Source organism: Aulonocara sp. 'chitande type north' Nkhata Bay, linkage group LG14 (genome assembly GCF_057382095.1).
Source record: "Aulonocara sp. 'chitande type north' Nkhata Bay isolate Kocher_YH1m ecotype deep benthic linkage group LG14, A_spYH_male_GT1.1, whole genome shotgun sequence".
Taxonomy (NCBI): domain Eukaryota; kingdom Metazoa; phylum Chordata; class Actinopteri; order Cichliformes; family Cichlidae; genus Aulonocara; species Aulonocara sp. 'chitande type north' Nkhata Bay.
Window position 1 is genome coordinate 15,103,089 of NC_141357.1, and position 24,235 is coordinate 15,127,323.

The window sequence follows — 24,235 nt, forward strand, 5'->3', positions numbered from 1 at the left end:
GCTGTAGCGGTTATGTCTATGGTGTCACCAAAGCCAGGGTAATCTAGCAGAAACATGTGCACTTACACAGGACAGGCAGAGAGAGAGAAAGCCTTGTCTGGCATTGTGTTGGAGGGCTTTTGGCATCACTGCCTGCCTCCCGCTCCTCCTCTGTGCCTCTTTCCTGCACCCCTGAAGTGCACGGTTAATCTCTAAGCTCTATCCCCATTTAAAGACAGGGACATCACGCAAACCTGCCTGTCTGCATTGCGTCCAAGCACACACACACACACACGCAACAACCCCCGCTCAATGCACGCACTCAGTAAAGATGCGTGCTGTTTCCTCTGTCCAAACACATAGAAAGAAAGAAAATAGCTCAGCGGGGGGTTAAGCACTGTGCTGGCTGGAGCAGCAGACTATCTGTCCGGTTTTTTTCTGCAGTCCTAAAATGTCTGCAGGGGCTGGGAAGTGACAGGCTTGGATGATGAGATAAAGAGGAGAAGGGTTAAAGGCTCATGGTGTACTAATGTGCCGTGCATCTGTGACTGTATGGTCACACTCAAGTGAACAGCATGGACTATGGCCTCCTTGTCAGAAATATGTGTAGAGGATGAGTTGTAAATATGTCCAAGAGGTGAAGTAATGTGCCTGTAGAGTAAAGAGAAGGCCTATTTTACTAACCTATACATGGAAACTGAGAATTTAAGTGATGTGGTGCTTTTAAAGGCATTATAATCCACTTATCCTCATTGCCTTCAGAAAGTGTCAGCTCCTACTTTTCCATAAAGTCTGAAATATCTGATTTTTAGCCAACTTTTAAGGGTGAGAAATACTCTGGTAACGCAGCGACTGTGAGCCACGGTCTTACTCTCTGTGGGTGTTTATAAAAACCCCAGTAATCTGAGACCTGCTGATCAACTGTTACACCAACGACTGGAGATTTGGCCACCTTAAATGACGCACACGGAGTATACAGCAATAGATATCGCCCTCTAGTGGGGAAATTTAGAAATATTCCAAGCAGCTGAACTCTTGACTGGAGCTTTAGAATGACATTGCTCAAGAATTATCTTTCATGTCATCACAAATGAGATTGGTGATGTGATAGCATCTCTTTCTAAATGACAGATGCTGCAAATGAGAAGTAGGACAAGCAGTTAAAGCAGCGGGTTGTTGACCTGTTTACTGTTAGAAAACAAACTGTTACTATATTAAAGTGTGCTGCACGGCATGCTGATGTGACTGCGCTGTGATGCGGTGTAACAGGGTAGAGAGCTTAATTCTTTTATTTTGTAATCAGCTATTTGCTGACTGATGATGCCTGTCACAGAATTGACACACATACCAAAAAATTCACAATCAGAATTACGTTTATTCGAAGTATAAACACAAAAAATTACAAATTTGTCTCGGTGTCATGAGGCAAAAAAAAAACAGTGGTACCGAAATGGATGTTTTGTTTATATATGTACACAAAACAAGAATTATATACTAACTGCTTACATCCAGATAGAAACAATAATTTCTTTTACTAGTGTCCGTTCGCCTCCAGGTAGCTGCCAGACCTCATGATAAATAGTCACTCAATCCTCAATCCACCCCTGGGTGTTGGGCCCATAGGAGGAGGGACCCATGTAGCTGCTTTGAGCTAAGCATCTGGCCACCAGCCACCAGACTCACACCCTCCACATCAGCGCTGGGCTCTGTTGTGGGCAAGATAAACTGGTCCCTTGATCTTTTGGTCATCATAGGAGTTTTCTTTATCTGGCCTCTCACCCACAACAATATAGCTGCTTGGAGCCCTGAAGCACACACACTTTCACCACAATATGGTAATGACTCTCAGAGGTCAGGAAATATCAGTATAGTAATACACTGTTATATTACTATGCTGTTATATATATAATGCTATGAAAAAGGTTTGTAACAGGACTTCATATACATTCAAATAAGGTAGAGACAGTCTCACTGTGTTCACTTTAGTATGACGTGAAATGTGTGCTAATCATTAGTTAATCATGAGCATACACTGCTCACTGCAACAGCAGATTAGGAAAACAAGAAAGAAGTACCTCTTGATCATGACAATTTGCATATTATTGATCAAGAAACTGACCTCACAGTCCATTGTTCATTCAGTGGGCTAAGGTACTGTTTATAAGGTTGGGGAAACGTACAGTCAGCTGAGAATGAAGAAGACACTTGGATGAGTGACAAAACGTTTCTCCCACTGAAAACGCTACGTCCAGATGAACAGAATCGGCTTTTGGGGATTTCATATATCCCTTTTCACCGTTTCACTCCGAGTCAGAGACTAAGTGAAGTGTTTGCAGACAAGTTGGCGTCTTCCATGCAGCTACTGGTGACCACAGCAACCCGCCAGTGACCAAAGCAATCACAGGGTGTCTATTGCAGCACTACATATCACTGTATGTCTCTTTTTGACCTATTTCATGCTAGCAACTGCCAGCAGCCTACAGTAACAACTTACCAACTAGTAATAAAATACACACTTTTCCCATGAACCAATGGTTACCAGGGGCCTACTGACTGATCTCTAAGGATTTATCAAACAATTTTACAGCTATTTCTAAGCCACTTTCAGTTGCTCCCTTGTCAGAGGGTCACCGCAGCTGATAGCTCTATAACCCTGTTACCAGTCACTTTAGTTAGGCTTGTGGTCCTACATGAAACAGCCCTCATTAATGTGATCAGAAACAGACGTGTTTACCTAATTCTTCATGTCAAAATGCCCATTATATTAAGGTGCACAAAAATATCGTTAAAGTAGGCTATTGTGCAACGGCACAAGTGCTGTGTCCTTATCGTCCTGTGGAGGGCAGCAAAAAGCCACAGCGTCTCCGTCGTCATCCAAACAAAGAAGAAGAAGCCGGAGTGCTGACGCGTCTCTCTTCTCCTCTTCTTCTCCATTCACCGACGTGTCAGTCTTCTTCTACCCGGAGCTCAGCAGCAGGCAGAAGGTTCAGTGAGCACTCATGGCTCCCAAAAGCAGCAACAAGCAGCAGTCAGAAGAAGATCTTCTCCTTCAGGATTTCAGCAGAAACTTGTCGGCAAAGTCCACAGCTCTGTTTTACGGAAATGCACTCATCGTTTCTGCCATCCCCATCTGTGAGTACAGCATAGGCTGAGGAAGCTAGCTGGTGCTAACCGCTAATTTAGCTAACACTGAGTGAGTGGAGGATTAAAATTGAGAAACTGTCAATAAAAACGAGGTTTTCAGAGCCGCTACTTTACATATATAAGCTCACGTAATGTTCAGAGATATAACACATAAGCACAGTTAATAATATTGATCGGGAATGCTAACGTGACCTCGTAATAACGCTGTGATACGAAGTGCAGCAACAAATGAATCAAAACACAAAAAGCTTTGGGAGATTTTACTTGAAAAACTCCAGTTTCAGATAATTAGTTTGAGCAGCGTTTTGTGCTTGTTTTTCCTCTCTTTAGGGCTGTTTTGGAGGATCTGGCATATGGACCTGGTCCAGTCTGCAGTTCTGTATGCTGTGATGACTCTGGTCAGCACCTACTTGGTTGCTTTTGCCTACAAGAACGTCAAGTTTGTGCTCAAACACAAGTAAGAGGGACAAATCCACTAAACACCCGTTGCTGCTTGGTTAAATGGGCCTCATATTATACTTTATTCATACCTTTTAACTTCAGTTACATGGGGACAAGAACACAAACATACAAACATATAATCATCAGTCGTTTGAACACAAATAGGGAATCAAACTGTCTCTGTAGAGTTAGAGCTTTTTTAATTCGATCAACTTGATTGACAGATGTGTCATTGGGGAAACTTTGAAACGGATTAAGAATCAACAGACTGAGTTCAGAAATGATTTTGTTACTTCTTATTGGAAACTGAATCTACTGGGAGTTGCTGTTGTGTTTTGAATTTGATTAAAGTCTTAATGCTTGTGATCTTCCGCTCATCACACTCCAGGGTCGCACAGAAACGTGAGGATGCTGTTTCAAAGGAGGTAACCAGGAAGTTGTCTGAGGCTGACAACCGCAAGATGTCCCGCAAGGAGAAAGACGAGAGGTAAAACATAGTGCACACGTAAGCCCAATTCAAATTCAGCAACTACACGCTCTCTACACACTTGCGTTTGCTTATCTGTGTGGAGGGGCCACCAATTTAGGTGGTGTTTCAAACCAAGTGGAAGTAGGTTATATAGAAATCCGACTCTGAGCCTGTACTGATACAGTTTTACGTACCTCATTCAGTGGTGCGACACAGTTTTTTGTCTCTGGGAAAGCTGCAGACTGATGTGAGTATTTCTGGTTTGTGTCAGTAATCTTAAAAGTGAAATTATAAATTATAAACTTTACCAACTTTATCTTTAACTTTTATTTTTTCTGGCAAATGAATTACACAGGCAGAAAGTCTTTATAACTGTAATGAATGTGTGAAAGCAGCAGTCAGCCTTTGTGGTGAGAATGGGACAGATCACTAATACGTGAGCTTACAGGTTTACAGTATTTTAGTCTGTATTATATTCATAATAGTTACACCATAATCTCATGTCAACATACCACAGCAACACCCTCTTCTGCCAGCGTTAGGTGCTAAACTCAGGTGCATTTTCTTCTGGTCGCGTTAATGACCCATTTATCTTCACTGGTCTCGCCCTTGTGAACGTCACCGTACATCAAAAGTCAAAAGTATGATGATAAATCAGTACTGAGGATCAGAGAGTCCGAGATTATATAGAGGGAGATGTTCCAACATTGTGAAAAGAAGACACGTTCTGGGAAAAGGTTTTGTCTGAGTGGCGACTCTTCAGGAGAATACAGCAGGGCGTTCTCACACCCTCAGCGCTGGTATAAATGCTGATGGAGCTGTGGCATTGTCGCTGTTTGCATTTAAGTGGACCAACCCAGTGAGCACAAATTGAGTATAAGTCTATGTTTGACATCAACCACCTTGTTTCTGTTCACACACCGTCTCTAACAAAGTCTGCGTTAACCTGGTACACGTAGACAACAAGGACGACATTTGGTTTTTATCTCCTGTCCAGAATTCTGTGGAAGAAGAACGAGGTCGCCGACTACGAGGCCACCACCTTCTCCATCTTCTACAACAACACACTCTTCCTGGTTCTCGTCATCGTCGCCTCTTTCTTCCTGCTCAAGAACTTCAACCCCACCGTGTATCCTTTCACGTCTGTATGTGGCGGTATTTAGTTCACAAGTATATTTAAGTTGAAAATGTATGACAGGTTTTGTTGTAGCAGATTTATCCTTTTAACACATCTTAACAGATTAATAGAAAACCGATTATTTCAGGCTATGATAATCTTACAATATTTAGTTGACTAAAAGAAATTTGATGTTTAAATTATGACTAAAACTAAAGAAAACTCCCTGTCAAAAGTAACACTGTATGCTTCATATCTGCAAACTTTTCTTACCAGTGTTTACCTTAACCCACCTTTTCCCAGCAACTACATTCTGTCCATCAGTGCCTCTTCAGGACTCATTGCTTTGCTTTCCACTGGCTCAAAGTAAAGGAAGAAAGGGTGGGGGTTGGGTTGGAGGGTAGGAAATGGGCTAAAGAAGTGTACACTCATGTTAGGAACAGGGTTTACAAGCGGAATATGACATTTCATCTTCATGAAAGTCGTGATCAAATTATCTCCAGAGTTGTTTCTACAGATCTGTCTTCTGTTGTTTTTGTAACAAATAAAGCAAGTCTGTTTACTTGTCATCTGTGTCATTTGATTTGTGTGTTGTTCAGTCTGCTTTTTTTACAGCTTAGACACCATTTCCATTGGCAATGCTTTTATTTCTAATCACACTTTCACATAGAGTATTTACAGAGAAACTACTGATCAGGAGGGGAAACAATACATTGACACAACAAGAACCGAAGTCAATGTCTCTCAAGTGTTTTTCATCCACCCAACAACACGTAGAATCAGTGACCTCTGAGTTTTCAGATCTGATTATCAGATAGGACTCAAACCAAAACCAGAAACCTTGGGTAGCAGTTGATGTGGCACATTACAGGATTTCAACAAGCTGAAAAACAGCCACAGATGACTTGCTTGTTGCATTTTAGAGTTGTTTCTAAGTCTGTAAGAAATTGAGAAAACCACGAAGACAAGTCACTGTTCTCTCGGACAACAAGAAGGTTAATGTCCTTCTTGCATTACTTTTCCTAATATCTGTAGGACCGTTGCACTGCTTGTTCCCGAAATTTGTGGAGCTGATAATATGTAGGTTTTGCATTCCTCTGAAAGCGAGTCCCATTTACAGAGAAGCTACCAGTTTAAAGAATCAGCTCCACTGTTCGGTGATATAACGCTCCCGGGAAATTAAGGAGCACGATGGAGCTCAGTAAGCGCATCATTCAATAGAGAATAATAACAATTTAAAGACAACATTTTCCTTTTTTGTAGCTACGCTGTCGGTGTGTGCTTGATGCTTACAACTTTCTATTAAAGTGACACAGGAGACAAATAATATCATCTGCATACATTTGTTTTAAAATCTTACATATCTTGTAGGCCAGAAGCCAAACGCCATTTACCAACTTGTAGTGAAAGACATCCCTGAATTTATTCCTGTCGAAGGAATTCAAGGCACTCTGCCAGGTGGCCACAGTCCAACAGTGACTGACTCAAACTGATGGGAAAGCTGTTGACTTGCACACAAACTTAAACGTTTACCTTTGTGTCTCAGTGGCACGTGTTTGCCACCAAAAGCTACAAATAAGTGAACAAAGCAAATATAGATTCTGCGTAGGAAAAGATGGTGCTGTGTCCACATAGAGAATAAGAAATAAGCAAAATATGATGTTTTTTCTTGATTTCATTTTGGATCCAACTCTAGTTTTCCTCCAAGGCCAGACTTCTTAAATAAGCTGTGAGCCAAAGAGATTTTAGTGTTTCATCCCAAAACAGGTAACAGCGTGCTCTGGATAACTGTAGGCGCTTGTAATCTAATGAGATTTCCCTTGATTGATCCATACATAGGTGGTATTTGTGGTGCAAGTCAACAGATGCACACCAAGGACAAGAAAGTGACTCAGTCGGAACCTGGCCAACATTTCTGCTGATCTCAGAGATGGCTTGTTTTCCACATGAAAGAGAACAAAAATAATGCGTCAAGGTGACAGCCATGAAATCCGAAGGGTCGATCCACGTTCAAGTCCTTTAAGAAACCTTTAATCACATTTGTCACGTCTCATTAGAGAAGCTCACTTTTAGAACGATTCTCTTATTGACGCAGAATCCAAAAGAGAAATACAAATTTAAACCTTAATCCTTATAAATAGTTCTGACTTTCTTTGTCTTTGAGGAGACAAAAGTACATTTTTGTCTGGTTGGAAGGAGCAGGACGGGCTGGAGAGCGGCCTAAACGTTGCAACTGATGCAGCGATACTGCAGAGGAGCAGAAAAGTGACTCTATTTACAGGTCTGCTATGTGTGAGCCATACACTGCGGTGAAGTCCTCGTCTGCACGAGAGGCTCCTCGATGTGTTTCTCCTTATGTTACACTGTATTTCTTAACATCGTATGTACATTTAGCATCGTCAAACAAAAGCAGTATTTCAAAATGTCAAAATAAAGTTCATATATATTAACTACTCTAGAATAAATACTGTAATCTTTGCCACATCCCAAACACCTTGAGTCTGTGCCCCATTGTGCCATTTAAACAAGCAGTCGCTCTAAACATGACAAGACCAGAGGCGAGTTTATCTTTTATTTCATAGATTCATCGTAAGCTTAAGTCCAAAATCCTCAAGGTTTGCTGGAGCGATCTAGCGATGCAGGTTCAGTTCACAGGCAGAAAAGCAGTCTGCTTTATTTCTCTTCTGTGGGATTCTTCAGCAGTTCCTCAGAGGGAACACACGGGGGCGACATGCTTCACTCTCTCCTCAAACAGAGTCCAATATGTACTAGTACTCAAAGTCCCGCAGTACTCTGTCACACCTGGGGGGCTGGGGGGACAAGCTTGCAGGATTTTTTGATCAAATCCTCTTCTAGTCTTTAATTATGTGCTTTGTCGAAAAGAAGAAAGAGGCACACTATAGCAGGGAAACATGCATCTGGTGGTAAATACGCTCACGATTTGCAGCCTTTATAATCCACTGAATACTTAACTATTCTAAATACGGGACAGAATATACTTGGTAGGTATTTGAAAGCTAATTCGGGCTAATAGGGATCGGGTCTGTTGAGGCTTCATTCATGTTAATAAAACTGTATTATGCGCAAGTCACCTGGTTGCTGCTTACCTCCAACACAGGAGGTTGGAGTTTTACACTCTTATGGTAATTCTGTGTGTTGCTCTGCATAGCGATTTAATGAAAGCACTGAGTGGGGTGGGGGCGGGTGGGGTTCAGAATACAACTGTCCACTTTCCTGAGATACCTCTGATTTCTTGCATTCATGTATTCAGCTGTGGTACAGTGGTACTCATAAATAAAATATGGGCTCAATATGAATTTTGTGCTCAAATTATGTTACTTGTGAGTGGAGGTCTTGGCTTTCAATGGGTGGGCTCGAGACCTGAAGGCCTGAGCCCAATAAATAAGTAACACAGGCGTCTCATTTAGCAGCTACTGTCAAGGTGCCCTTCAGGAAGGCACTTTAAATACGCCCGCTTTGCTTCTTTTGGTTTATCTGCTAACTGGATGTGAGTGTAAAGTTGAATATATTTTCAAAACGAGGCGCTGCAGTCGTAGTTTCATGCAATTTTAATCCAAATATCAGGTCAGTTGTATATCTATCCCTGGATGGAGCTGAGCTGGGATGTGGTGGGATCTCAAATATAAGCCTGAATCTAAACTTTTACATGTTCTACTCTAAGATCTGCATAGTTCTACCTGCACGTGGCAACACTTTGATTTGGGAGGAGCACAAAGTTTAGAACTACTGAAGTGGATCGTGTTTTGTGTTTCAGGCTGCAAAAAGCTGAGTTTCTCAAGCATGACGTGGCTGAGCTGGGCACCTGAGATGAGCCTGGTAGAGCTGATCTGATCAGGACAAGGCTCAAACAGACAAAGGTACAGTATGCAACGCTGGACTTAGCAAGGCCGTCTGTTCCAGGCTGAGGCGGGCTGGAGCTGAGTGGGGCCCGAGGAGAGAACCATGGACATGAACACTGAATGGAGGGTCCAAGGTAGCAGTATGGTTAGGTAGGTAGGTACAGCTGACCTCTTGGAAGTCCAACTGCCTGGTCTAAGAGCGGTAGTCCTTCTTACTGTACGGTCTGTTGCCTAGGATGTGGTCGATCTCTGACACCACATGGGAGGTCATCTTGGGAAGGACCTAAGAAAGAAAGAGATGTGCTGAGTAAGCCTGAGAGGAGCGAAGGAAGGAAGACATGCAGAATAATGTGAAGAAAGTCTGAAGTCATTATAGGTACAGACTTGGGACAACTTGATCTAGAAATCATTATAAGTGGAAGACAGCAGAGGATGCAGGTGAAGAAACAGAGGTAACAGCAATGTGTGTCTGCTTTTTCTGACCTGTATGGCCCCGAGGTTTTCAGTGAGCTGCTCAGGATTGGATGTTCCCAGAAGGACCGAACTCACCCCTTCATTTCTTAGACACCAAGCTGCAGAAAAGCAGAAGATACTCAGTCAGTGACTATTCAACGGCACACATCTTATTATGACTTTCTGATTATTGTCTTTAAACAAACCAGAGGTTCCAGCACTCTTGCATATAACCTGGACATCTACTTATCAAATGGGGAGTGCACAACACACCCAGCTATTTGAACATCCACAGGGATGCAGTGCAAGCACAAGTGCATCAGAAAAGTTTTGCGTTGGTGTGTAGACTGGAAGCTGGAGGAAATATCAAACACGAAAGACAACAAATACCCAACAAAGGTGATGAAAAATGTGCCCGTCTTACATAAACCAGCTCCTGTCTGACAGGTCTGTGCATTTATGGTTTAAAAGCTTTGCTTTAAGCTGCTTCTGCTGTATTTGCTATAAGACAGGGAAGTCTTACCCACAGCCAGCTGAGGCAGGGTACATCCCAGCTTCTCTGCGATGTGGTTGAGCTCCTTCAGCTTGGCTTGTTGCTTCCTTCCATCCTCACTTATTATTTTCTCCTTCAACCACTGATAGGACTGACAGCACAGAGAAGACACAGACTGAATGAGTGAAGAGATGCAGGGTGTAGCCGGAGAGCCTGGAGACTCCAGAGCTGATGTATTATTAATAATTTATTGACACACAGAGATGTAGTCACAGTGCTACAGACATGCCTTAATTTCATCATTTATTTAATTAATCAAAGTCAACTGGTATTGATCTGTTTGTTCAACTCAAGTCAGGGACACAGACACACTCAAAGATGCAAAACATGAGCTTGGAAAAATAAAGCATGACTATATTTAACTTTAGGGTGAAGATGCAAGCGGAAACAACTTTGTCTGGTTACATCTAAACCGAAAACATCACACATGCACGTCCTTAAGTTTCAGCATGTCCAAATCAAACCTCCATAAACCCTCCCCAGATCTCATCTCTCTCACGTCTTAGATATCGACACCACCTGAAGTGCGCAAGTCATGAATCACTGCTTTGAATCTGATTCTCACTGTCGCCTTGTTTTGACGAACCCTCACGCTTACCTTCATGGAGGCCCTGGATGACTCAGGAATGCCATTTTCATATTTTCCTGTGATGATGCCGCATGCCAGCGGTGACCACGTCATCGCGCCGACTCCTGTAACCATGGACACAGCAGGAGAGTTGAAGAGGAGTTTTAGTGAGATGAAATGTGTGAGAAGAGCGTCAGAAAAAGTGAAAACGTGAGAGGGTGATTAAAGCGCAGTGGAAATGAGCAACAGAGAAGGAGAGCAACTTGGTCAGAAAGGTTGATGGATGGAGTGGATAGGGAAGTGACACAAGGATGCATGTGACTGATCAAGCTGTTGTCATACACTTGCCTATCTTATGGTAGAGTTCGGGCAGTTGCACTTCTACTTTCTCCCTCTGGAAAAGATGATACTCAGCCTGCTCGCACACTGGCGGGATCAGATTAAACTGTCTCGCCACAGAGTAAGCCTCCTAGAGATAAAGACAGAGAAAAGATGCTCATCACGATGTTTCATGTGGATTTACTTTTATATATTGTTCAAAAGATTGTTATTTTATAGCTATATAGTAGGGGTGCAACGATATTCGTATCGATATTGAACCGTTCGATACAGTGCTTTCGGTTCGGTACGCATATGTATCGAACAATACAACATTTGTAATTTATTTTATCAATTTTCCTTCTGACGATGTTGTCTGTGTTGAGCGCTCAGTGAATCTGCGTTCGACTACTCCGCCTAGGCTGCACTGTCCAGCGCAGATCCACTGAGCGCTCAACACAGACAGCATAGTCAGAAGGAAGAGCGCAGGGCACCTCCCCCACCCTCATTCAGTTCTGGCGTTTGGAATTATTTTGGTTTTCATGTGACGTATGACCCTGAAGGTAAGCGAGTCATGGACTAAAGTAAAACAGTATGTTGGATGTGCCATGCAATGCTCAATTACATTGGTGTGAACTAGTGTGCTAGCGCAGTTAGCTCGTTAACGTGTTGGCCGTCTAGCCCCATGCACGGAGCGATCGGCGGTAGCTCGTTAACGGAGATTTGCCGTGTTGTGGCGTTAAGGTCATTTCAACGAGATTAACCTGAAAGCACTAGTGGGAACACAACGAATATGACTGCACATTTACGCCGACGTCATCCTAGTGCAAAGACAAGTGGAAGCAGACAAAAAACAAGCAAGCATGCTACTAACTTTAGCCGAGTCATTTAGACAGCTGTTAGCACATGATTCTCCTTATGCTGCTGAGAATATAGCCCAGAAGAAGTGGATAGTATAGCTTTTATTTTGGAAAGAGCCATTTCTCTGTAATAAACTCTCTTTTCCAAAGATGAGTGATTCCTCAATCAGATACAGGGCTCGCAATATCGCTAGCCCAACGTCCCGGAGCTAGCGATTTTTTCAGTCGGGCTACCAAAATCTATCTCTTCCCTGCCCGTCGGGCTATTGTAGGAAAAATATATGTCAATGCTTTTGCATTCTTTCAGAAATGTAGCTGGGTAATTATGTCATTGGCATCGGTGAGCCACTGTCAATATGTGACATATTGAAGTCGCGTTTGAATTTGCGCTTGTTTTTTTGCTTTCACTTTGCAATCGTGCGAACTGTGTATAGAGAGCGACAGCACTGATCTGTGAGTGATGATAATTTGTGCACCAATTCCTCTGACATCGTCTTATTAATCGTTAGCTTACTATGCAAACATGACAAGTGAAATCTCCCGCAGCAAGCTTAAACATGTGAGAGGTTGATTGCGCAGAGAATCGCTGAGCTTATGTGAGTGCGTGTGTAAAAGCAGCAGGATTTATATTTGACTACGATGACCTGGATGACTGAGAACCTTCACAGACAGATATATATTTTAGTTCTGCTGAGCCAAATAAGACAGGTCAGGGTGAAGAAGTGACAGCCAAAGAAAAGCTTACCACAAAACGGAGAAGTTATGACAAATCAGACTATAAGGCAAAAAGAAAGTGCAGCTTTATGGTTTCATGGACAAAAGAATTTCTGTGGCTGCAATATGACGAGCTAAATAACCAGGGCTGCACATAAGTGGTCCGCAGGTGCGTATTCGCTGTCAAAATAAAAAAACACGCACAAGGGTTAGGGTTTAATTTAAAAACTGTACTTTTGAGTTAAAATATATATTTATAATTTTAATAAATGACAAATTAAAAATGCATGAACATTTTTTTGTATCGAAAAAATATCGAACCGTGACACCAAAGTATCGAACCGAACCGAACCGTGAATTTTGTGTATCGTTGCACCCCTACTATATAGCTATTTGGTACGTAAGCACAGAGGTTTGGGATAAACTCGGGGAAGAAATGAGAGAGGGAGGGGTTGTTAATCAGCTTGTGGGAGCGTGGCACAAATTCAAATGCATGCCTCTCAGTAAGTCAGCAAATCAATATTTCATATCACAACTCGGAGGCACCATGTTCAAATTTCCTTATCTATTTTCTCCATGGATCCTTTAAAGGCAAATGCCAGAGGAGTCACACACACACACACACCTACTCGGAGAAAAACAGCGCCATTGTTGCTTCTTTAAATACCCTTTAATTTAGTGGGTTTCCTGCTGTGCAACACATGTCAGGATGAGAGCACAGTCGAAGTGGGAGTGTATTCTGTGTGATGCACGGATAATATCACTGCCATCACTCAACTTACAAATTACCAGTTGCCCTTCTGCGCTGCAACCCATGACATGTGCCTCCAGACTGTGTGCGCGTCCATGCATGTAACTGCGTGCGCATGCTGTACTGCTGAGAATCAAAGCCACCTTCATTAGCGATGCTATCTAAATTACACAGTGTTCATCTGGGCCCGTTGTTCTGCTTCTTTTTCACAGCCAGAGAGGGAGAATGTCAACACATTGCAGTGTGCTTAGAGGGAGGAGGAGGGTGATAAAGAGACCAAGAGAGATAAGAGGGGATGGATGCTACGTCCTTGAGTGTCACTTCAGGCATGTGTTCACTTCATAACTCTCTGCCTCATGTATATATTCATTAATGCACCAGTGGTTGAAACAGGAAGTGGATTATCTCTGACAGGAAAACAAAACAAAAGCCAGAAGAAGCCGCTGTGCCTGTGCCACTTACTGAAAAAGCCTCTTTTCACTCTCAGTCTTTTACAGTCACTACTTTCTCCCCCCGACTTCCCTCCAATTATCAGCTCTGCAATTACTCATTCATTTTCAATACTGTGAATATGCTGGTCACTGGAAAGGCACATCTGCATTGGCTTGACTGTTCACGCCAGATACTATATCCACCATTTATATACAATCTGCAGTCGGTTACCAAATGTGTAAAGGAAACATTTATTTGGACGTTTTCATTCTTCTTCATTTCTTATACTCAAAGCTGTTTGCTGCTTACCATGATCTCCATGGCCGTCCACCGAGACGTCCCCCAGTACATGGCCATGCCTTGGTTTATCACATAGGTCATGGCTCGAACAATCTCTGCGGATAAATGCAGTTATGACAGGTATCAGTCAGCTGGATCGACAGTGAACAAATTGTGCGTGTTTACGTCACCGTTTGTATTTCGGTGTTGCTCGCTGAGAAGCATCATCAGTAATATTTATAGATGCTTGTGATTTCTAGTGAGAGACGAGTGCAAGAGTACAAAGACACTATTTTGTAATTTTGCCACTTTATTGCACTGCTAGTGGATTTTAAATAAAACAATCCAAGACTGCACTTCATAATTCATCCTGCTGCTTCTATCAGCAGTCATATCACCAGTAAATACTAAATAAATAAATAAATAATCACCCGGTTCTACTGTAAGTCACACACGCCCTAGTTATAACATGTCCTCTACCATGTTTGACAGATGATGTGGTTTTCTTCAGTTTATTAACTTTTTCTTTTTCTTCCCATCCTTCTGGAAAAAGTTCATCTTGGTTTCATCTGCCCAAATACTTTTGTTATTTCCGGAGCTGTTCAGACTCTTTTAGATGTTTGCTGGCAAAGTCTAAACTGGCCTTCTTTTAAGTGATTGCATCCTCATGAAGGCCTATTGTGATTGTAGAATTGGAGACTAGCAAGTGATATCAAGCTACCAACACTTGCAAACAACTCCAGATCTTTACTCTACCTGATTTGTCATGAAATAAGAAGAGAACGGGCCACATCCGGCCATGTCCAATTACTTTTGAGCCTCTGGAAATGAAGGACAATGTATAAAAATGGCTGTAATTCCGAAAAGGTTAATTGGGATACTTTTGTCAAATCAGTTGATTTAAAGCTTAAAGTCTGCACTGGTTTAAACCCACTGTGGTGGTTTACATTACAAAAATCATTGTTCAGTTACATTAAGCCCTCGCTGCATATAGGTTGGAGATAATGTTGCAGATGAAAAGAGAGGAGGCGGAGCTGGAGGCAGATGGAAAGATGGATTATTAGGACTCAACGCATCACAGAGACGCAACTTGGATCAGAGAGTTCAGGGAAAAAGTAGAGAGGTGAGACTGTGCTGGCTTGGACTTATGCAGAGAAGAGGTTTGGTAAATATTAAAACAAGGACTAACACAGAGCTGCAGAACAAGCGGATCAAAGTAAAGACAAAGAAAACTATGATGTGGTCGTGGCTCGCAGGTGGGTGGTGTAAATGAGGAAGAAGCAGAGGACAGATCTAAACTATGGTGACCCCTAAGATTCAGCCACATACAGTGCAGTAAAACCAGAATAACACAGCAGATGGACAGGGACATGTCAAACATTTTCTCAACAGAATATGACGATAACATAGTCAGAACATTATCAGAGGATTGATGCGAAACACCTAGAGCTTGGCAAAAATATTTTTAGCCAGCAATAGCCGAGCTACATGAAAAGACAATGCCAGAAAAGTTGATGAATAAAAGATTGAAGACTAAAACCAGTCAAAAACTAAAAGACTAAGAAAATAAAAAGGCAACATTTGAGAGAAACGGCCTTGAAAGAAGCTTCTTCTTCACGTTGTTCCAGTTTCTGTCATGACCTAATCGAAAATAAATAAATAAATATATTAAACCCTCACAAGGCCGCCCGCCTCCTCAAGTCTTTCTTACCTGTTGACGGCTCATCACCCCTCCTTGACGACTCCGGGGACAAACTAACAAGCTCACATACTAAAGCCCTTCTGATCACATTCAAGCTACTGCATTTTTAATGGTGCAATTAGCTCCAACGCTGCTGACTGTGAGAGCCAACGGCAGTCGGGGCCAACAAAAACTGAGATTAGGACTGTCATTAAGGTTGTTCATCATCGCCCTGTGCTCACTCCAATTATAGTGCAATCGTTCACTGTGGCAGGACTCTTGTTTTTCACTCTGCACAACCGATACTTGGCAAGATAACTGATTATGCGGGGCGAGAAAGTTTAAGAACTCCCAGAGAGAAAAGAAAAAACGAGGCTAGTAAAGATGGCGCGTTAGTAGAAGTCAACATGCACCAAAAGTATATAATCAAGACAAACCAAGAAGACTTGTAATGAAGGTTTTTGTTTTTCCCTGCACCGAGTAATAATTAACCTGAAGCACAGACGTCTTACTCAATAGTATGCTGCCAGGGGAAATAACACAGGATTAAGACAAGACAACAATTCGCTTTCTTTCCTTTCGTTTGTTATTGTTGTCTTCCTCTCTTCGCCCTTCCCTCCTGTCGTCCTTGCTCTGTATTTACGTAGCATCATGCTGCGTTCATATTTAAATGCAACCTGCATCTATTTCGGGGCGGCATAGCACAACAGAGAGCAAAACAAGTCTGGGGAAGCATGAAAAACAAGAAAGCGTGCATCAACAAGCATGAAAAACATCTAAAAGCTGAAGGAATTAAATAAGAAGAGAACAGTGAGGGCACCAGGCAAAAGAAAATAAGTGTGTACAGGAGCAGATCCTAAACAGCTACAAGATAAAGGAATAGACAAGCTTAAGCACAAAAGAACCGTGTGTGTGTGTGTGTGCGTGTGTGTGTGTGTGTGTGCGTGTGTGTGTGTGTGTGTGTGTGTGTGTGTGTTCTAAAAGAAGAAGCTGAGCACAGTGAAGAAACATGCGCAGTGAAACAGAGAGCAGAGGAGAGAGGCAGACACCGCAACACAGAAATTAAATCAGATTAATTCAATATATATTTGATAATTACCTGAATAAAATACTTTGTTTTTTTAAGTGTGCAATGTCTTTTTTTTTTCAAATTCATCTTTACACTTACTTCTACATAAATTCATTTATAGCCACTTATTAGCATTCACTGAGATATTTAGCGGGGCAGCTTGGGTTACTGCCTGCATAGGGATCGTTAATTTTGTGAGAAAGATGCCCTATAAGTTACTTTTGACCACTCCCCTTTCATAACAGGTTACCACACCGGGTAGCTCTGCATGTTTGATTTTGCAGTTCTTGAGCTGGACGTCCCTCCTGATCCAACCCCAAAGGGGATTTGTGTCTCCAGCAGGACCTGACTAGTGTAAACCACACTATTGCTATTACAAGCTCACTTATGCAATGTTTAAAGAGCATTTTGCTTTAATACTGTTAAATGAACTGTCATTCATGTCAGTGTCACACAGATTTGTACTGGAATATTAAAATGTAATATTAACCAGAGCACAGTTCATATAAAAGAAAGCAGCTCTACCGACTGCTTAGAAGCACTAATTAAAAAGCTACTGAAAGAAACCACTGTTAAGAGGCTCTACCTCAGTAAGCAATAGTACCCAATCAATTTATAATGATTAATGAGGAACCACTGGACTACTAATATGTATGTTAATAAGAAACTTCTTGATAATGAATTATGCAGAACTGCCTGCCTCACTTTAGCGATATTAAAGAACAGATTTTCCAAGAGTAAAACTAGTCTTACATTTCTAGTTCAATATAATAGAAATAATAAGTAGCTCTAACACCACTAGGTAAATATGTTCTTTATCAGAGACACTGTACAAACACTCGTGATAAATGAATACAGTGTTTCAGATTAGACAAGATATTCTGAGGTTTTCCTGAATTTGTCTTGCAAACAGAAAATAGCTTTCTGCACACTGGATTTCATCGACAGCTTCTCTATAGTCAAAAATCACAATTATTTTTGAAAAGACATAATTACTCACAAATACTTGATTATTTTTATATACAGTTCTCAGCTGTGATACTGGTAAGCTAACACATTTTTCTGCAAGTGTAAATACATGATTCTGTGGAGCAACTACGCAACTATTTCATGAATCTTACAAACGATCACAATAACAGCAAAAGTTCCATTTGCTGAAAGTCAGACACTGTGAACCAGCTGATTTGATTAGTTTCATAACTGGATGTTGTTGGAAATCTTGATACACTGACTCACCCTCCATGGGAGTATTGCTATCTGGGCGATTAGCAAAAACTACGTCCACATACTCCAGCTGCATCCTTTGTAGAGAGCCTTTCAGACCTGACACACACACACGAGGGCAAAGGACACTCAAAGGTTAATGAACTGAAAGACTTTTACCTTATAACATGTTACTGTGATGTCATTTTAAACAATTTCACTCTTTAAGAAAAAAGTTTGTCATCTTTGGAGATGTTAAATTTGCATGTCTCACCTTCAATAATGTGTTTCCTTGACAACCCTCTCTCTGTCTCTGCTCTGATCGAATAAAACACATACATATCACATCAATCATAAACTGCACTTAATTAAATTAACTTAATTAAAAAACAGCTTCACTTCTTTTTTATCTTAAAAAACTGAATAAGATATTTTTTCTAAAAGTTCCAGAAATTGTGGGAATTCAAACTGGTTTTACTTTGCAGACTTAAAGTCAATTTAAGTTACTTTTGAACCCCGCTGGGCGACCAAAAAACACGAGCTCCAAATGTACATTTCAGGCTCTTTAAAGTAAATAGGTCAGCGCACGCTCAGCTGTTCAGCATCATTATGCATCCAGACTCTGCAGGAGAGAGACGTAGCACAGACTCTGCGTTTGGAGGAAATGCTTGAAAACTAGAGAATAACCTCTTCCTTATCACAAGACCCAGTTGGGCAGCCTCTGGCTTGGAGCTTGACAGACTTTCTCTTTCTTTTCTGTGTGTGTGTGTGTGTTTTGGATGTGTGTGCTATAAAGTAGATTTCTTTATCGCCTCTCCTCTCTCTCTCTGCAGTCTCAGAAGAAGGTTCTCCCATTGGTTGTTACTTTACGTGACATGTTGCCATTCAGGTTGTTAACGGAGATTAATGGACACACGAAAACACGAGGAAACTTTCTTTGGTGCAGAGAGGCAAAAGTTTGAATGCTTTGAAAGACATTAAGGATATAAAATGATAAATGTAGCAGAGACAAAAGGAGAAAATATTGTCTTTTGTATGATATTGAGTGACTTAACTAAAATACATGCTTTATTGTTATTTATCTGAACAAAGTTAGGTGGTTAGGTGGGTTTTTTGTATGAGTTTTGTGAATATTTTATTTCTGTGACCCAGAAAAAAATCGTTTCACGTTTGCAAATTTACCCCAAGATCCTCGAGGTATCTTCAAATACTGCTATCTTTCTGTCAGATGGTCCCTGTTTTGCTTGTATTGCAAGCGCAGATGCACAAGGACATATTTTTATTTTATTTGTATTTTATTTCTGTTGTAACACAGGAAAAGGAAGAAGAAGAAGACGGATACCAACCTTCGTGTAAACAATGCAGGATTTAAAAAGAGCTTTGCAAATGTTTCACATGAAAGAAGTGCAATGCAAGGGTTTTTTTTGCAAACAGATAATACATTACTGAGAATTTGTGAGCAACACAACCTAAAAAAATATTACAGTTCATATCATGGAAGTGAAGAGTTTGCAGGGTTTCTTACTTACTTTCCTCCCCAGTACAGTTTAGTTGTAATGACCAAGCTGGATCTCCTAGAAAGCAAAGAGAAAGCGGGATAAGGCAAATTTAGTGCAATGTGCTGTATTGTAATAATGTGACGTTTCTTCCTGTTAAAAGGGAGTTTTTCCTTCCCATGTGACCAGTGCTTGTTCATAGGGGTCATCTGATTGTTGGGGTTTTCTCTGTATTATAAAAAAGACTAATTACATTGCAGCTTTCCTCATTACTATGTCTGTTACAGCTATTTTCCCATTTTTAATTCATCCCTCCTTGCTAAGTTGTTTATTCAAAAGCACAGTCTTGTTGTTCCTCAATGTTTAGTCACACTGTCGGACTAATGAGCTATCCACGCAACAGGTGGGAAAATGCTACGCCCGTCTTGCTTAAGAGTTTTGATGACATCCTTGTCATTTCACATCTGGCGCTGTGTGAAATCATTAAACTCTACAGCATCTCACATGGCAGCAAAAGCAAACACGATTTCTGGTTTCACTGCATTAGAGTTGCAAATTAAATGCAGGAGCTGTGAGAGTGTTTGCAGACTTTAGTCACATGGGACAAATCAATAAATGCCCTGCAGCTCTTTATAATTATTATTCAGTGCTACCGGCACTGAATTCTCAACATATGACCAAGAAGTGTAAAGTAGAGCGCTTGTTCTTTCCATTTGTCATGACAGCACTCACAGACTGGTGTAGGCAGCTCAGTGCATGACACTGATCTGCCTAATCCACCTAATGATTAGCAAATACATGTTTCCATAGCTTCATTTAATAGAGTGGCAAGCGTTATTGTTGCATGGAGACTCCATCACTTATCACATGCTGTTGTTCTAAAACAAATTCAGTTAAGGTTATGGCTTCATATCAAACACGTCAGGCGGTGATCCCACAGTATCGCATCACTATGATCTGAAAATGCGACTTTTTGTGCAGCTTCTTTTGCACTCAGACATATAAATGTGCAATATCTGAGCTTCCTTTGATGTTACTGTAACTCCTCTTCTCCCCGTCTCCTACAGAGCCGATCAATAATAAAAAAATGAGCATGTTTAAATAAGTCCATAAAAAGAATATTTAAATTTGTGGAAAAAATGCCTGCAGGCAGACTTTCATGTGGAAGCTATTTCGCGCTGCTGTATTGTGTCTGTATTGTCCATGAACTAGACATTTAACTTCATTTAATAAAAGAAAAACAAAACTATGATGATAAGGCAGGAATTAATACTAATAAAAGTTATTTTTTCCTTTTTTTCCTTTGAGACAAAACACAATTCCTCACTGTAAAAGAAAAAAGAAAAAACAAAACACAGTTTCATGCATCTTTCATCTGCAACACACACACACACACACACACACACACACACACACACACACACACACACACACACACACAGATCATCCTTCTCCATGTTTCTCTCTCAGGCAGAAGTATTGGAGCAATCATACGTTTTAATGTCACCATTACCTCCAGCATTTCTTCTTGATGATGTTTCCTAGAATGATTTCGGCCCTGCGAGGCAATATAAACGAAGCGTTGTTATTAAATCGCACTTTGAAATCATAAACATTCCTTCCACAGTATCGGCCCACAGTACAGTGAGGAACAAAAGAGGCCCGCATGCAAACCGGTTGTTTATGAACCAGGCAGTTGGACGGCGTAATAAAAGGGTCTTCAAAAACTTATTATACTACTTCCTGCAAGTAGAAGTCTTTTTGTTGGAACTGCAGTGCTTGCTGTTGCATTACGAGGTCTCTGACATACACTTTCATCTGTGAGGTCACAAATAAAAAGACCTCATAGATGAGACGGTAGCAGTGGTTGAGAAAAGCAAAGAACAGACACATGCAAGAAATTTCAAAACATTGCTACAATCCTGAACAGAAACCTACAATTTTGAATGAGTAATGTCTGGACTTCTTTTAAGCTCATGAATAATCACACTAAACGTGACATAGTTTCTAACAGTTTAGAGAATATTATAGTAAGAGCACTTTGGTGACAGCGAGGCCGGACATCTGCAGCCCATTACACAAAAACACTGGTCTGCGTATCACCCACCTGCCGCCCGCGTACACCTCAGCTGTGTCAAACAAGTTGACTCCACTCTCGTAGGCAATCGTCATTAGCTGCTCTGCAACCTGGCAAGCGGTCAGATCGAGCACACACATGAAAAAAAAAGAGAGGATACAGAAAGGTTAGTTTGCAGTTTTTATTTTACCAAAAAGAAACAATTTTTTCCCTCTTCAGGCGCCTACTGATGAATCGGCCGCGAGGGAGCCGCATTATGTCTGCATATCAACATCTTCCTTTTAAATATTCATGTGTTTCCACGGATACAGTGTCCAAGATTTACCCAAATCTCTTTCATAGTAGGAAAACATGACACACATCATCAGCCCGTGCAGCTTCGCATTTCATCTAGGAATCACTGCTGAGGAATTACAGCCAGAGGGCTTCCTCGGAGTATTATTTAACTGCAAATGAGTTTTACGCAGCACGTTACAGGCAATGGCGTATTTCAATATATCAAATATAAAAGACCACGCCATCTCGAGAGCGATTTAATAACACATAATCTGGTTTAGAGAGCATACAAAATGGCTAGTATGATATTAACAAAAGAAAAGCTGAGCTGAAGTGAGGCACAGAGAGCGTCCAGAGGAGCAGAAATGGCAGTCAAATACCTTCAGAAGCCAGACTGCCTCTTGGCTGGTCAGTAAGCTTGGTGTTATCAGATTTACGTGAACCTCATGTGACAGTGAACCACCTCAGTGACGCTCACCTTTATATTCATGCTTCACCTGTTGGTTCAGAACGACTGTGAACGTTTCCATTTTGATCAAGCAGAACTGTACTCGTGTGTAGCTACGCTGGAAGTTTGTTCATATTCAGATTTTATTGAGTAAGTAGGGCCGTAGTGTAATTAGCTATGAAAAATCATTCGACTTCACGGCCGTATCAGCTCTTTTCTCTTTAGTTAATTCATGCTTTGTGCCAGTGTGTGTGTGTTTGTGTGTGGCTTTTTTTTTTTAAATTTGCAGGCATGGTGACCATAAATCATCTAACTGAGATCCAATTTCCCTGAGGTGACTTTTATTACATGGAGGACTTTAAGTGAATTTACTGTCATTTCCCTGTGGAGTTCTGTAGTGACACAAGGGTGTGCTGTGTTGTGTTTGTGTTCAGGTGTCTGCGTGAAGTGCGTGAGTTTGTGCGAATGCATGTACAGTATGTGTGGGTTTTTGTGTGTGTGTGATGGCAGACAGTGGAGGCGTTGCTTCTAGAAGAATGAGATAACGTCTCCTCTGAGAAATGTTTTCAGCCTTCCTCAACCATCACTTTGCAACTAGCATGAAGCGGGATAGCATTCCTAGCCTCTGTGTGATACAGTGATAGTAAATTTGATTTTATTAGTATCTATTAGTAACTAACATTCCTTTGATGAACATGCTGAAGGCACATCCCCTGTGTAACGTAATGCAATATAGAACGGCAATAAAATGAAGGACAACACACACAAAAAGAAACAAAAGTCGTAAAAAATGGAAAAGGACCAAAAGGAAGCAAAATAAAAGTCAATAAAAAGTGCGTTTGTAAACTGATTTAAGATGTTGTAGCTACAGCAGCTCCCACATGGGCTTTTTGCTCAGAGGCAAAGCTGAAAACAGTCATTTATACTTTAAAATCCATTTTTAAAGTTAACCGCAAGCCCCAGAAAGGATTCTTGGTGCGATAATGTAGCATCACCTGTTGAAACAGCAGCACCTGTTCTCAATGGAGAAATTGCCAGCTGTGGAAAGTCTTAAAATGGCATTTTTACTTGTAGCAGCAAAGCAGGAATCCAAGTGGTGTTCCTCTACAGCAGGAAAAGAGAGAGGCATTCTCCATCTCCTGCCAACATAATACTGAGTAGTTTTAGCTGCTAAAACTACAACGAATCAGAAGAATTGTGCAGCTGCTGACTCTTTATTCTAGTGTTGCAGTGGCAAACACTTTCAGAACCACCTGGGCGAGTCATCTTTGGCCTTTATACCAGCAGAGAGGAAATCAAATCCTGTAATCTTTTCTCTCAGTTATCTGTCCAGTTATCCATACATGAATGATGTTATGCCATGACTGAAAAAAACGAATCCAGTGTTTCAGATTGGTGCACCCTACAGACTGTATTTAAAAGACACATGTACTACCATGACAACAGTCATTTAGTTTATTGATTCAAGATCAGCATTTTGGACGTCACCAGCTTTAGAGTGACAAGTGGACCTGACAGAGAAATCAAAAAAATTCAGGAGGCACTGAAGGCGTCCCGATCTACCTGCCGAGGTCTGAGACTGACTGATTGTTAATCGGCCCAGTTCACACTCACGGCTATATGCTAATATGTTGTTAGCACAAAAGCGCTTCACTCTGAGTTGAGATAAAAAAGTGTTAGCGTGAAAATGTTTATAATGACAAACCTAACCAGACACCTAATCCCCTCATCTCCGTAAATAGAGACATTTTAAAGACGCTAAAAGGGGAAAAAGTAGCTAAAGCTAAACCCAACAAGAGTTCAGAGACAACCAAAAGCCAGGAGCCTTGGTGTGAGCCTCGGTATAAGCACTGACAGGATCAAAGCATTTTTAGAAAACAAAGAAGGTCGTTGTCTCATTACTGGTCAAAACGAGTCTGAAATTTGTTCTGTTACATAAATGTGTTGCATTTGCTTCTGTTTGTTTAGGTAAAATATTCAGAACCACCATCGGGTAAAATTTATTTCCATTTATTTCTTATTTGCACCTCTTTCCAGTAGCAGAGCA

The 24,235-nt window shown here is 41.2% G+C and overlaps 2 protein-coding genes across 4 annotated transcripts in view; one reads left to right on the plus strand and one right to left on the minus strand.

Moving 5' to 3' along the window:
• The first annotated feature begins 2,893 nt into the window (after positions 1-2,893).
• ssr3 (signal sequence receptor, gamma) lies at positions 2,894-5,717 on the plus strand. The gene is made up of 5 exons (XM_086261132.1): positions 2,894-3,111; positions 3,454-3,580; positions 3,953-4,051; positions 5,031-5,162; positions 5,454-5,717. Exons 1-5 carry the CDS (start codon positions 2,979-2,981, stop codon positions 5,518-5,520), a joined length of 558 nt encoding a protein of 185 aa, XP_086117258.1. The 5' UTR covers positions 2,894-2,978; the 3' UTR covers positions 5,521-5,717.
• Positions 4,551-24,235, minus strand: part of kcnab1a (potassium voltage-gated channel subfamily A regulatory beta subunit 1a) — a 145,006-nt gene continuing 125,321 nt past the window's right edge. For all 3 annotated transcript variants that reach the window (XM_086261130.1, XM_086261129.1, XM_086261131.1), the window contains exons 4-14: positions 21,495-21,574; positions 20,901-20,945; positions 19,421-19,465; positions 18,166-18,209; positions 17,925-18,011; positions 13,969-14,054; positions 10,933-11,053; positions 10,615-10,709; positions 9,987-10,107; positions 9,494-9,582; positions 4,551-9,293 (exon numbers count right to left, since the gene is read on the minus strand). In XM_086261130.1, the coding sequence (XP_086117256.1) occupies positions 9,204-9,293; positions 9,494-9,582; positions 9,987-10,107; positions 10,615-10,709; positions 10,933-11,053; positions 13,969-14,054; positions 17,925-18,011; positions 18,166-18,209; positions 19,421-19,465; positions 20,901-20,945; positions 21,495-21,574 (903 nt within the window). In that variant the 3' untranslated portion in view covers positions 4,551-9,203. The remainder of the gene's footprint in view (positions 9,294-9,493; positions 9,583-9,986; positions 10,108-10,614; positions 10,710-10,932; positions 11,054-13,968; positions 14,055-17,924; positions 18,012-18,165; positions 18,210-19,420; positions 19,466-20,900; positions 20,946-21,494; positions 21,575-24,235) is intronic.

Bases quoted from the DNA above. Each gene is read 5' to 3' on its own strand.
- ssr3 (XM_086261132.1), top strand. From the start codon at position 2,979: ATGGCTCCCAAAAGCAGCAACAAGCAGCAGTCAGAAGAAGATCTTCTC. The intron at 3,581-3,952 runs GTAAGAGGGACA...ATCACACTCCAG, and splicing joins AAGTTTGTGCTCAAACACAA to GGTCGCACAGAAACGTGAGG. The intron at 4,052-5,030 runs GTAAAACATAGT...TCTCCTGTCCAG, and splicing joins CGCAAGGAGAAAGACGAGAG to AATTCTGTGGAAGAAGAACG.